The 12,334-nt window shown below is 38.1% G+C and overlaps 3 protein-coding genes across 3 annotated transcripts; 2 read left to right on the top strand and 1 right to left on the bottom strand.

Annotated features, from left to right (window-relative positions):
* Positions 1–8,662: 8,662 nt before the first annotated feature.
* Positions 8,663–10,372, top strand: K441DRAFT_661916 (putative NAD binding Rossmann fold oxidoreductase). Its single transcript, XM_067648963.1, has 3 exons — positions 8,663–9,574; positions 9,643–9,739; positions 9,928–10,372. The coding sequence occupies exons 1-3, from the start codon at positions 8,795–8,797 to the stop codon at positions 10,137–10,139; spliced, it is 1,089 nt and encodes a 362-aa protein (XP_067502653.1). The 5' UTR covers positions 8,663–8,794; the 3' UTR covers positions 10,140–10,372.
* On the bottom strand, positions 10,231–11,197 carry K441DRAFT_661914 (glycine cleavage system H protein-like protein). Its single transcript, XM_067648962.1, has 3 exons — positions 11,032–11,197; positions 10,885–10,947; positions 10,231–10,820 (listed from the first exon to the last, which is right to left on the bottom strand). Exons 1-3 carry the CDS (start codon positions 11,177–11,179, stop codon positions 10,510–10,512), a joined length of 522 nt encoding a protein of 173 aa, XP_067502652.1. The 5' UTR covers positions 11,180–11,197; the 3' UTR covers positions 10,231–10,509.
* A 135-nt stretch (positions 11,198–11,332) lies between these two features.
* K441DRAFT_638682 (mitochondrial 37S ribosomal protein bS6m) lies at positions 11,333–12,068 on the top strand (the record flags this gene model as incomplete). The annotated part of the gene is made up of 3 exons (XM_067646549.1): positions 11,333–11,356; positions 11,417–11,448; positions 11,557–12,068. The coding sequence occupies 3 exons, from the start codon at positions 11,333–11,335 to the stop codon at positions 11,837–11,839; spliced, it is 339 nt and encodes a 112-aa protein (XP_067502651.1). The 3' UTR covers positions 11,840–12,068.
* Between the last annotated feature and the right edge of the window lie 266 nt (positions 12,069–12,334).

Here is a 12,334-nt window from a genome sequence, read left to right as displayed (position 1 = left end):
GTTTAGTGCTAATATAGTAGGCTTCTAGGGTGAGTTAATTAACGGATCTTGTAAAGATGAGGCTTTAAGGACAAGGCTCCTAAGGATAAGGCCCCTACTATACCGTTTAGAACGTTAAAGAAGAAAGATACTCCAACGTACTATTATAGAGATGTTTACTAGTTTCTAAAGCACTAAAGCTAAGCTTAAGGCTCTATTAAACGCAGCTACTAAATTAATTTAATAGTAGCGCTTCTTTTAAGCTATATAACTTTATATAACTAAAGAGTATATAATTAGCTATAATAACTAATAGATAATTTAACTGCTTACTAAGAATGGACCTTAATTAAATATAAAGCTTTATTATATAAATATTTACTAATATTAGCTTCGCTAGGAAGTTTAAAAGGGCTTAATTATTACAGTACTGTAATGAAGTAGACTAAATAATTACGTTATAGTATAAAGAGAAGAAGAAGGTAGAAAGGGGGTATTATATATAAATAGTAGGGCCAGCCGCTAAGGTACTAGTAGTGGGCTAGTTAATAGTAGGAAATAGTACAAGACAGTATAAAACAGTATACGTTAGGTCAGTGCCGTAACAGTACTTCTCTTCCCTAGATAGTTTGGTCCCTAAACTAAATAAATAACTCTAAAATAGGTAGTATTTAAAGTCGCCTATTTTTTACTATAAAGATATTAGTTTCGCTTACTACCCTTAACTAAGCTAATAGCGATTTTTTATACCGGGCATAGAAAATCCTAATTAGTTAGTTTAGTAAGTAAGGTTGGTAGAACTCTATACTACTACCTAAATTAATCCGCGTGGCGTTTCTTAGAAAAAATCTAGCTAATTAAACAACTTTAACTACTAGTTAAAGTTTTATAACATTTTAACCACTATAAATTTTAACACGGTAATCGGCTATAACCTTAGTATAACTTTTCCTTATCTTATACCCAGTCTAGGGGTCTTAGCTTCTTAGGGTATTACTTATAAAAGCGCTATACAGCCTATTTATAACCCTTTAGGTCTTCTTCTAGCTACTAGGTTATATTCTTATAATATTTCTATTTAATCTTATAAGTTAGGCCTTAGGGGTCTTTATTGTATATATTAAGGATTTTCTTAAACTCCTATTTGTCTTCTATGTTACCGTTATTATCTCTCTCTACTACTTATCCTTATATATTGCGGCGCTTTATAGTATTAATATTTACTTAGCTAGGGATTTCTTTAGCAGCCTAGAGGCGGACCTTAGATATATAAAAGGATTTATTTACTTAGATATAGTTTAGGAGGTCTATTATAACTGCCCCTTAGTATACTGCAAGTACGGGGTACAGGCCGTTCTATTTATTATCCCATTTCTTTCTAGGTCTATTTATCTTTATATTTTCTAAGCTAACTATAACTATATCGCCTTTATAAAATAACACGCTCTTATCCCTATAGGTATTAGTATTATCTTTATAGCGTTACTATAAAATCCGGGCTATAGCCTTAAGCTATATTAATATCCGCTTAAAGCAGTTGGCTATAATGTCTACGCGGAAGAACTCCTTCTTTACTTATATTAATAGTATTAATAGGTAAGGGCCAGCAGGTTTAATTCTAAGGTAAGGGTTAAAGCTATAATTTGCAAAAAATGGGGAGATGCCTATACTCTTATTAACTTAGTTATTTATAGCAAACTTAGTAAGTAGTAGGTAGTTAACCTAGTCGTCTTATATAAAGCTAATAAAAGCATAAAGGTACTTATTTATAGTAGCGTTAATAATTTTAGTTTAGCTGTTTGTTTCTAGGCACTAAGCTAAGCTTAGTCTTAAAGTTATCCTAAGGCGTTTACTTAGTTATTGCTAGAAGTTGCTAATAAATTATATACNNTAATTNNANANAATTNTACTTAGTNNACNNTAGAGCTTATATANNTTATTAANAAAGCNATTAACTAGCTCCTTTATTAAGAGTCCTATTACTAAAATAAGGTATTATATTTTAGTTAGGCGGTCTATAATAATAAGGATATATTTATATACCTTACTATAGCATTAGTATACCAGCAGCGTTATAATATAGTTAATCGAAATATTAGTCTATGGGTAAGTAGGTAGTTCTAATAGCTTTAAGAAACTAGGTAGGGCAGAATAAGGGGTTTTAGTGCAAAAGTATAGGGCATAGTTTTTAATAAAGGTAGCTATAAATTGGGAGATTCCTAGCTACTAGTATATTTAGTTTAAAAGGTTAAGGGTTTTAACCTAGCTAGGGTAACTAGCGGGGCCGCTACTATAAAAGCGATAGATAACTTCTAAGTGGAGGTCTAGGGCGTTAGGGATAAAGAGATATTAGCAGAAGTAGATCTGTCCGTTAATAATACTATATTCTAACTTATTATAACAAAGTAATTTCCTAATCTTCTTTAGCTAATGGCGAGCTTTTTAATTACGTAGGGCCGCTACTATATCTCTTACGAGTTTATTCTCCTAGTATCCTAATTAAATTAACTTATCTAATAACTTTTCGGCTATTTTAGGGTCTAGAGCGGCTATAAACTTTGTATTATTAGAGTTATGGGACTTATATAGCAATTCTTCTAAAAATTATAGGGTTAATTTTCTAGGATAGTATAATAACTTAGGCTCGGTAGCGGAGGCGTTTATTATTAGCGTCCTTAGGCCTTATTTTTAGTAGCTAGCTTAGGGCGTTAAAGAGCGTGGCTTTACTATTAGATCTGTATATAATTATAAAGTTAAACTATAAAAGGAACTCTGTCTACTAGACTTAGCGTTAATTTAGCTGCTTAGTAGTTATAAATATCTATAGGTTCTTATAGTCGGTAATAATTTTAAACGGCTCCTTAGTCCCTTATAGCTTAGGACGCCATTCCTCTAAAGCCTTAATAATAGCTAAAAGTTCTTTATCGTAGATTTTATAGTTATACTCTAGCATAGAGTGCTTTATGGAGAAGAATATAACCAGTTTTAATTTACCGTCATTATTATACTAGGAAAGGACTCCGCTAAAAGCCTAATTTAATACGTCTGTCTCTACCACTGTCTTCTTTATATAGTTATAGTATACTAGTACTAGTGCTAAGGTAAAGGCTCCCTTAAGGGCCTTAAACAATTTGGCTTATTCTAGTCCCTATAGCCATCCAATATCCTTCTTTAGGAGTTTTATTATAGGTATAGCAACGGTAAAGTAGCCTTAAATAAATTGTTAGTAGAAGTTTGTAAAGCTAAGAAATTATTATAGTTCTTTAATTAATATTGGGTCCTTTTATTCCTGTAAGGCCTATACTTTCTTAAGGTCCATAGTTATACTATTAGTTAAAATAATTAAGCCGAGGTATTTTGTTTTAGTAGAGTAGAACTTAAACTTATTAATATTAATCTAAAGTCTAGTATTACCGAGTCTTTAGATAACTTTATTTATATACTTAGTATACTTAGTACGTGTTTTAGAAAAGATAAGGACGTTATTAAGGTAGGTAGTATAGTAGTCGTTAAGGGCGTTATATAAGATATAATTAATATAGTTTTAAAACGTAGTGGATGCGTTATAGAGGCTAAATAGTATAACTAGTATCTTATAGAGTCCGAACTGTGTAATAAATGCTATAAGCCACTTATAGCCTTTTGTAATCCGGATTTAGTTAAACACAGAAATTATATTAAGTTTAGTAAAGTACTTAGTACTATAAAGTACGTTAAGTATTTTACGGATTAGTAGTAGTAGGTACTAATTCTTAATAGTAACTGTATTTAGGCCTTAGTAGTTATAGTAAATTTATATACTACTACTGGGCTTAGCAGTAAGGAGGAGTAGTACGGTAGCTAATAAGGTTAATTCGCGGATAAAACCCTTATTTAGTATCTTATTAATCCACTTTTTTATACACCTAAGTTTAGTAGGTAAAAGTAGTCTATTTTTATAGTACGGGGCCTAGTTTCTAGGGATAATCTTAATTTTATAGTCCTATGGTTAGTAAGGGGGCAGCTTATTTACGTTCTTAGGGAGAAAGTACTTAATATATTCGCGGAACTTCTTTAGTAAGCATTATAAAATATCTTTATAGGTTAATCCAGTTTGCCTTTTAAAAAAATTTAATATTAGTATTAACTATCTTCTAGCATAGAGACTTAGGCTTAGTTTTTAGGTTTATCTTAAGGAAATTATAAAAATAAGGGGGTAGCGCTTTACGGGCTTCTTCTATTATATAGTCGCCCTCTACTAGCTAGCGGAAAGACTTTTCTAACAGGTTTAGTACTTCTATTAGGCCTATAGGCAGCTTTTTAAGTAGCTATTAGTATTCTTTTTATTTAACTAGTTCTACTAGCTCCGCTATATAGATCCTTATTACCTTTACGCCTTTTTATTTATAGAACTAGGTAAAATTAACGGTATAAGTATATCTAATATCGTCCAGTTTAGGGCGTGTTTGGTTCTCTAGTGCTATAGCTAGGCTAGCGCGGCTCGGTTGGCCCTAGGGGGCGGAAACGTAGTGGTGGCCCTATATAGTATGCGCGGGAGATAGATATAAGGTTAGGCGTTATAGGGGGGAGGTCTTAATTACTCTGGTTTTGGTCTTAGCTATAATACCTTTAACTATTATACACGCGGTTATATATGCGTATAGTAAATAACTTAGAGTTAGGTATTTTATTAGCTAGCCTAGGTTAAGCGGGTATATATAGGGGACTTATAGTTCTAGCGGTGTTTATATTCTTAGGGGCGGGATAGTATTTCTTAGGGGTAAGGCGGTAGTCCAGTCTTTTAGAATCTCTATTTTGTTTACTATATATATTAGCTTACTAGTATTAGGTACCTCTTCTACTATTAGCTAATAGTATTTAAGCGTTAGCCGTGTAATACGTCTATATAATGCTACTCGGTTATAATTAGGGATATACTATAAAAGACAGTTATAGGTATAGTAATTAGAGTTAAACTTAAGCCCTAAAATAGGGAAGTTTATACTTAGGTTATACTTTTTAAGCTAGGGCATTCTAAAAATTACTAGTGTTAAAGGTAATAACTTTATAATATAGAAAAGCATAGATTCTATATAGTAGCCGATTATTATTTTTACTATAAAGTAATGGGTAATAAAGCTGGATTAGAGTCCGTTAGTAAGACGGAGTGGTTTTAGAACTAGGAGTCTTTTTATTATAATATTATGCTTTTTTATAAGCAAGTCTTCGTCTATAAACGCTGGTGTTATACTACCACTATTAATAAGGCTTACTATTTTAATAAGAACTTTTAGGAGTAGGTTATATAGTAAGGAGAGGTAAGTCTAAATAAGGATAGAATTTCTATTATTGTTTATTATTTTAAGATTAAATAGTAGCTAGCTTAGAATAAGGTTTAACTAATTTAGTAGTATAGATCTAATCTTTTTATCCTTCTCCCTATATGGTTTTAACCCTTAAAGGCAACTTAGTTTAAGGGTTAGCCTTTTAATGGCTGTGTTATAGGGCTTAGCTAATAGCTATAGTCTTAGCTAGTATATCCTAATATATTGGTCTCTAACGGTATATATATACTAGGGGATACTTCACTAATAATATAACCGGTCTTGCGGTTAGTAGTAATACGGAGTACTTATCTATAGTTTGTATATAGGACTATTAGTTAGGGCTGCGTTAGGGAAGGAAATTATAGGGGTAGGTTTCTATATCCGAACCTACGTCCTTATCTATAGTTACCGCCTTAATTACTATCCCCTCTATTAAAGAATCCGCCGCAGCTAAAGGGGGGTTGGCGTAGTAGTATTAGAAGGGGATTTAGGTTTTACTAGGGGTTATAAGTATCTTTTTAGTGGCTAGGTTAACCACACGCTATATAAAGTCTATTATTTATATAATGTCTTTAGATGTTGTTAGGGAGGCTATTACTACCGCTACTAAACTTAACAGCGTCTAGGTCTATTAGGTCATTTTATAGTAATATAGGTTAATAGCCGCTAGCGGCACTTAGCTTAGCGGTATTTAACTTAGTATAGTAGGTATAGTTTTATAGGTTATAAGCGAATATATCTATCTACTTACTTTAGCCTTTATAGTTAGCATTACTAATCTTATAGCTAAGGGTAAGGGCTAGGTCCTTTATCTTATCCCTTAACCCGTCGGCGTGCGTCCAACGTTATCGATAAGGATCTAGCCAATAAGAAGCTCCTGTTCAACCTGATTCTTACGCGTTCCTGTCTGTGCAGCCTTGGCGTTGGACGCAGACGGGTCAAGGGATAGGAAATATTCTTCTTAAGCAAATCTACTTTTTATTCCTTAGTTTTATTTACTTTAATTATTAACTTATTAAGCTCTACTTTCTAGGACTAGTAGTTACGCTTACCTTAGTTTAAGGTATCTAACTTATTTTTAGCCGCTTAGGTTGTATCTATAGTCTTATAGTATCCTCTTATATATATAAATATAGACTCTTAGTTAGAAAAGGTCTATTTACTTAGGTTGTTTAGGTATATACATAGCGTATTAAGGCTATATTTAATATAGTTATAAGCCTTATCCGTTAGCATGTCTAATATATAGAGGATTTCGTCTATTAGGGTTTTAAAGCACTTTACATCCCTCTAGAAAACGCCTTAGATTTTTATTTCCTATATTTTAAATTTTTTTTACTTTTTAATTAGTGATCCCTTACTATTAAATGGGGTTAGATTTTTTACTTTATACTTTTTTCTACGGGGCTTAGTTAAAAGAGGGGAGCTAGTAGTAGGGTTCTTATTAGTAATAGTCTTAGTAAGTATAGTAATTTAAAAGCTTAGGTTTTATATAGTCTTAGTATATATAAGGGCTTACTGTTTGTATTGTTTAATATATAGTTTAAGTATCTTAAGGGAGTTAATTCTATGTTAAGCTTTTTTAAGTTAGGACTTTATAGCTTGGCCTTTACTATAGACGGCTTAAAGGCCACTCTTAATACTAGTTAAGAAGGCTGCATATATAAAGAGTTGCTAAAAGGTTCCTGCTATATTAAGGTCCTTTAGGTATTTAAAACCGTTCCTAATCGCCTAGGCGATATTAGTATAGGAGGTGTTAAAGAGGCGGGCGAGCGCTTTACAAAGGTTTGTTGGCGGGACGTTATCTATATTATAGTCGCCCATTCTAGAAGATCTAGGTAAGGCAATTAGAATCTATAAGGCTAACTGTAATACTAAGATTGCTAAAACTGTACTAAGGCTATACTAAGACTATGCTGAGATTGTCTAGGACTGTAGTATAGTATTGTTGGTCGCGCCGGGTCGCGATTATGCTGGGAAAACGGAGATAGTAGACTAGGAAAAATAAAGATCGCAACAGAGTGCAATTAGAGATACCACAAACTATTATAGTGCTATAATAAAGTAGACTAAATAACTACATTATAGTATAAAGAGGAGAAGAAGGTGGAAAGGGGGTATTATATATAAATAGTAGGGCCGGCCGCTAAGGTACTAGTAGTGGGCCAGCCAACAGTAGGAAACAGTACGAGATAGTATGAAACAGTATACGTTAGGTCAGTGCCGTGACATTAATTATAATTAAGTGGGTTCCTACTACTAATATAACAGCTAACGGTCTTATAAAGGCCCTATTAAGGCAGAAGTATAAAAGCTTTATTTAATAACTAAATCTAATTAATATTAAGACCCTATTATAGTTAGATTTAATTATATTATTTAACCTATCTACCCGATTTCCTTATTAAGTTCTTATTTTCGGATGGTTTCTATTTAGTTTAACACTATGGATATTTCCTATTTAGGTATATCCAGCCAATTACCTACCAGTTAATCAGCTGGGGGGGTGTGTTGACCTAAATCAGGTTATCTTGTTACTGACTCAGCTACCTACCTATTGACTTAGTCATTGACTCGGTCACCTACCCCTTGTTTCCATTACCACCCCCTACCCCCCTTCTCTTTCCTATTTCCTACGCCTTTCTTATATATATATATAGAGGCTCTAGAGCAACATTCAATAGACAGAGTTCTCATTCTTTTCTCACAATTGGTGCACGGACTACCGATCGACAGTTTCTCTACTGTTCTTCATCCTAGTCTTTCATTGTTCTTTTCCGTGTTAATATTAATCCCAAGACTCAGCTGGCAGCGGATTGGATATTGACTTCGGAAACTTCGAACGGGTGAAGCATTCTGAGGCATCGAAGCGCTCCTAGCTTATTCATGGGGGGATGGAGCCCGTGGACGATTTCCGGCCACCAGCCAGCAGGTGCATTGAACAAGTCAGGTATCATTCGGATTGCCAAGCAGGCTTTCAAGGCGCTTCCAAAAGAGAAACTGGGGTTCGAAGAATACCTCTGGCAGGAGATTTAGAGAATCGATTGAGCTATACTATTAGGTGATGGGAGTAAGTCTTTGATGGTGGATGGCGAATATGATGTTGAGAGGCCATTGCACATAGGTTCCGCCAGTTTCTTTGTCGGACCCACGGGCCATCCGTCGGGATCGGCGTCTGAATCCATGCTCGCTAAGTCCTCGATACCCGTCACTGCCGTCTCTCGGGCTTCCAAGTCGGTTATTGTACGAAGCCGGGATGTCGGCCAGGCAATGAGTGTTGAAGACATGCAGATCGGGCCTGGCGGGGACTCGAGCGGCCATGGCGCGGGAAGCCTTGCCATGAATGATGTAGCTGCTAAATTGCTCCACCTGCCGTTGCACCCACTCCCAGTGTGTAGTTGCAGGTGGAGCTACTTTGCAGACCTCCTAGAAAACTTCTCTTGCCATACCTAGTAATATTTTTGTGCTCACAACCACTCACATACGTCGAGCTCATTTACAGCAATACAATGTCGCCCTCTTACAACGTCGCCCTAATCGGCTATGGCCTTTCCGCCAAAATCTTCCATATCCCATTCCTCGAAGCTCCTACATTTAAGCTCTATGGCATCGTGCAACGGACGGCCAAGCCAGATGCCGACCCGCAAAAAGATTTTCCTGGCGTCAAGATATGGCGCTTATCTGAGGAAATGCTTGCAGACAGCAATGTCGACATTGTCATCATCACCACGCTCCCGGAATCTCACTTCGCTTTAACCAAAGCGGCGCTGGAAGCCGGCAAGCACGTTGTGGTTGAGAAACCGTTCGTGCCCGCCAGCCAGGAAGCAGATGTGTTGGCGAGGATAGCAAAAGAGACTGGGAAGTTGTTGACAGTGTATCAGAACCGGCGGTGGGATGCTGATTTCTTGACGTTGAAAAAGCTGATCAAGGACGGCGTGCTTGGCCGCATTGTGGAGTTTGAGACGCACTTCGACCGGCACACGCCAGAAAACCCGCAGACATGGCGCCAACAGGCCCTCCCGGGCGTGGGCCAGGTTTATGATTTGGGAACGCACCTGCTAGATCAAGTTGTACATCTGTTCGGGATGCCGGAGCGGATTACAGCATTTGTTGGGAATCAACGCACTAGCACGATTGTTGGGGGAGAGAGTAGGGGTGGTGAGGACTGCTTCACGGTTCTTCTGCACTATGGAGATGGGCTGATGGCTACGGCGAAAGCGGCGTGCATCAGTCCGGAGAGCGAACAGTTGAGGTTTTGGGTAAGAGGTGATAAGGGAAGTTACAGGAAGGTAATTTCTTTTCTTGGAGGAGACTGAAATTTGATGATATCGACGAAGGTTAATCTAAGTTTTTCTAGTGCCATCTCGACGTTCAAGAGGATCAGCTGAAAGCTGGGATGAGGCCTGGCTCCGATACACGATCCGAGTTTGGAGTAGAACCAGAATGTCACTATGGTATGTGCTCTCTTTCATATATCATTAGTGAGTGGACAAGAGAGGCCAAAAGATAGTGCCTTCGGTCAGCTAGTTTGGTAATACTCAGATTATCCATGTGGTCGGGCTTGTTGTCAGATAACCCAAATCCCCTGGCCCCTGTCAATACTTTTTTTTTTAAGAAAAACATACCTAGCTGACTCAAAAAGGCACGCTGACAACAATTACAAATGGCACACTAGCTAGCTCCAGGCTCCCCACTATTCGACCTACAACTTATACGGAATATTATCGCGTATTTGCCAAAGCTCTAGAGGGTAAAGGGGAAGTTCCGGTCGCCGCAGAGGATGCGAGCAAGGTGATTAAGTTAATTGAAATGGCGAAGGAGAGTTCAAGAACATGGCAAACATTGAAAGTATAGAAGCTTAAGTATATCAGTGATGAGATAATGGTAGTAGAACTGTAAAAGAAATCTACTAGGCCCTGTATGACGCTAATTCGTGGTACGTATAAACTTGAAACGCTCAGAGGTCTCTAGCGCATGAATCAGTGAAGTGAAATCATGACCAAGAGACTACAAGGGGCTGCATGACTACTTTGCAATGTAGATGTCCTTTGAACGCAGGGTTTTTTTGTATGTGCGTTTGGGGGGGGGGTTTCACTGGACCATTTCAACTCATTGTCATTCAATTCTTGAAAAGCGCTCAATTGTTGAAAGAGCAAAAACACCTAAACCATCCATATGATGTGTACTCCATCAAGTTGAAAAAGCTCCGACCTCCACTATGACTCTAATCTTCCGTAAACTGCCTATACTCTTCCGCACTCATAAGTCTCCCCGTGGGTTCCTTTTTAATCTTAATTTTCGCAATCCACGCGTCGCCCTCTGGGTCTTGATTAATGGCGCCTGGCTTATCTTCTAGCACACAGTTGGCCTCTATGACTATACCACTAACTGGTGTCAGGATGTCTGAAGCAGACTTCACTGACTCCACCGCTCCGATTGCGTCTCCAGAGCCGACTTCCATGTTGATTTGGGGCAGCTCGATAAAGACGACGTCACCAAGGGCATTTGCTGCGTAGGTTGAGATGCCAAGCGTGCCTGAAAGTATAGTTATTAGTGGTTATATTTTAGTCATTCGAGTAGGCGGAGTGGAAAGGAATACAGGTCTTGCCGTCCTCAGAGAGCTCGATCCATTCATGGTCTTCTGTATATTTCTTTTCTCGCACTGTCTACAATATCAGCCACCATGACCTTGTTCAGCATTAAATTGTACGGTTTTGGTGGAAAAAAAGGTCTCGGGTTTGCTGACCCGCTCCTGATACTGAAAATAACCGCGTCCGCTGCACTTGCGCACTCTGCCATCTTCTGCAGTGTGATTGGAATTGTAGACAAGGTTTGCGAGGCGCAGCAGAGGCAAATTGGTGCGCTGTCCGCGCGATTGAGAGTCTGGCTGCCATGTTGAAAGTTATTCAGAGGGGTCCTTGAGAAACGTGGGAGCTCTGGTTTACCTACATCTGCATGACGATGGATGCCAAGCCGGAGGTGAACGAAATAATTTTCCGACGCCTTTGAAGTTTGTAGCTAAAGATTGGAAAGACAGATAGGATAAGATGTTGTACGAATTAATTGGGATTGTGAGTCTAAGTGTTTTGAAAGGGAGTTACGGAAGGCTTTGCTAACATACTCTATATTAGGTCCGGCCGGGCAAGCTCTCAGAGGTGAAAGAGTATGCCTTTCCTTCACTCGTACCTATCCCATACATCCTCGCAATTCTATTCCCTAACCTGCCACTTCCTGATCAATCCAAAGTACGCCACATCCTAACCTTTTCTAGAATTGCCAAAGCTGCCGGCAGCATCATCCTCAATAATGGCGGCGTCGTACGTGGTATCACGAATTGGGGCGTCTTCCTTCTCCCTAAGCCCGCGCGCAAATTACAGTCGGTTCACCATACTGGTCACCATTTCATCATGCGGTTCGATAGCTCTGCAAAGACACAGCACGCGCTTCGACGGACGATGGGATTGGACCCGCGATTGATTAAGTATTCGGTCGTTAGGCTGGGGTCACACTTACAGAAAATTAAGGATGTGCCTGGGGAGGCGGCGTTTAAGTGAGAGTTAGGTTGAGAGACGTAGGAGAGTCATATTAAGAAATGGGGGGGACATGGTGTATCATATTGCTGTACAATGTATGGATTAGCACGTTGATGGGTAGAGTGCCACTGGCGTTACGGGGGTGATAAAAGCATGGAGAAATTAGCTCGCATGCCTTCATAATATTCAAATTTCTAAACTGCTCGACAACATCACGCTTCACAAGAATTAAAATTAATTCCTCAGTCGTCTTAATCATGTAATTTTGACAGACGTTGATATCTGCAAGAGGAACGCTTCTACCAGTGATTTACATTGGCAGGGAGCGTTCGAAATATAGACTTGCTGTTGCGTTTGGCAATACTCTTCCAGGTTCCAGTTACTGGATGTCTCATCCTGATCCCTTACTCGCCATCGCTATATTTTCTGCCAGATGCTAATAGGAAAATAGCGGGATTGATGGAATTAGGAAGCAAGCAGGCCATGACAGCTCTCCGATTTGACGAAATAAGGATA

This window comes from Cenococcum geophilum, assembly GCF_001692895.1.
Source record: "Cenococcum geophilum 1.58 unplaced genomic scaffold K441scaffold_28, whole genome shotgun sequence".
NCBI lineage: Eukaryota > Fungi > Ascomycota > Dothideomycetes > Gloniales > Gloniaceae > Cenococcum > Cenococcum geophilum.
The sequence above is the reverse complement of the archived record's forward strand: the minus strand, read 5'-3'. Positions and strand labels throughout refer to the sequence as shown.

What these genes read in the sequence shown, in the direction of transcription:
- K441DRAFT_661916 (XM_067648963.1), top strand. Translation starts at nt 8,795, where the DNA reads ATGTCGCCCTCTTACAACGTCGCCCTAATCGGCTATGGCCTTTCCGCC. An exon ending in ATAAGGGAAGTTACAGGAAG is followed by an intron (nt 9,575 to 9,642) that starts GTAATTTCTTTT and finishes AAGTTTTTCTAG; the next exon opens with TGCCATCTCGACGTTCAAGA. An exon ending in AGAACCAGAATGTCACTATG is followed by an intron (nt 9,740 to 9,927) that starts GTATGTGCTCTC and finishes TGACTCAAAAAG; the next exon opens with GCACGCTGACAACAATTACA.
- K441DRAFT_661914 (XM_067648962.1), bottom strand. Translation starts at nt 11,179, where the DNA reads ATGGCAGCCAGACTCTCAATCGCGCGGACAGCGCACCAATTTGCCTCT. An exon ending in ATTTTCAGTATCAGGAGCGG is followed by an intron (nt 10,948 to 11,031) that starts GTCAGCAAACCC and finishes TATTGTAGACAG; the next exon opens with TGCGAGAAAAGAAATATACA. An exon ending in CTCTGAGGACGGCAAGACCT is followed by an intron (nt 10,821 to 10,884) that starts GTATTCCTTTCC and finishes CTATACTTTCAG; the next exon opens with GCACGCTTGGCATCTCAACC.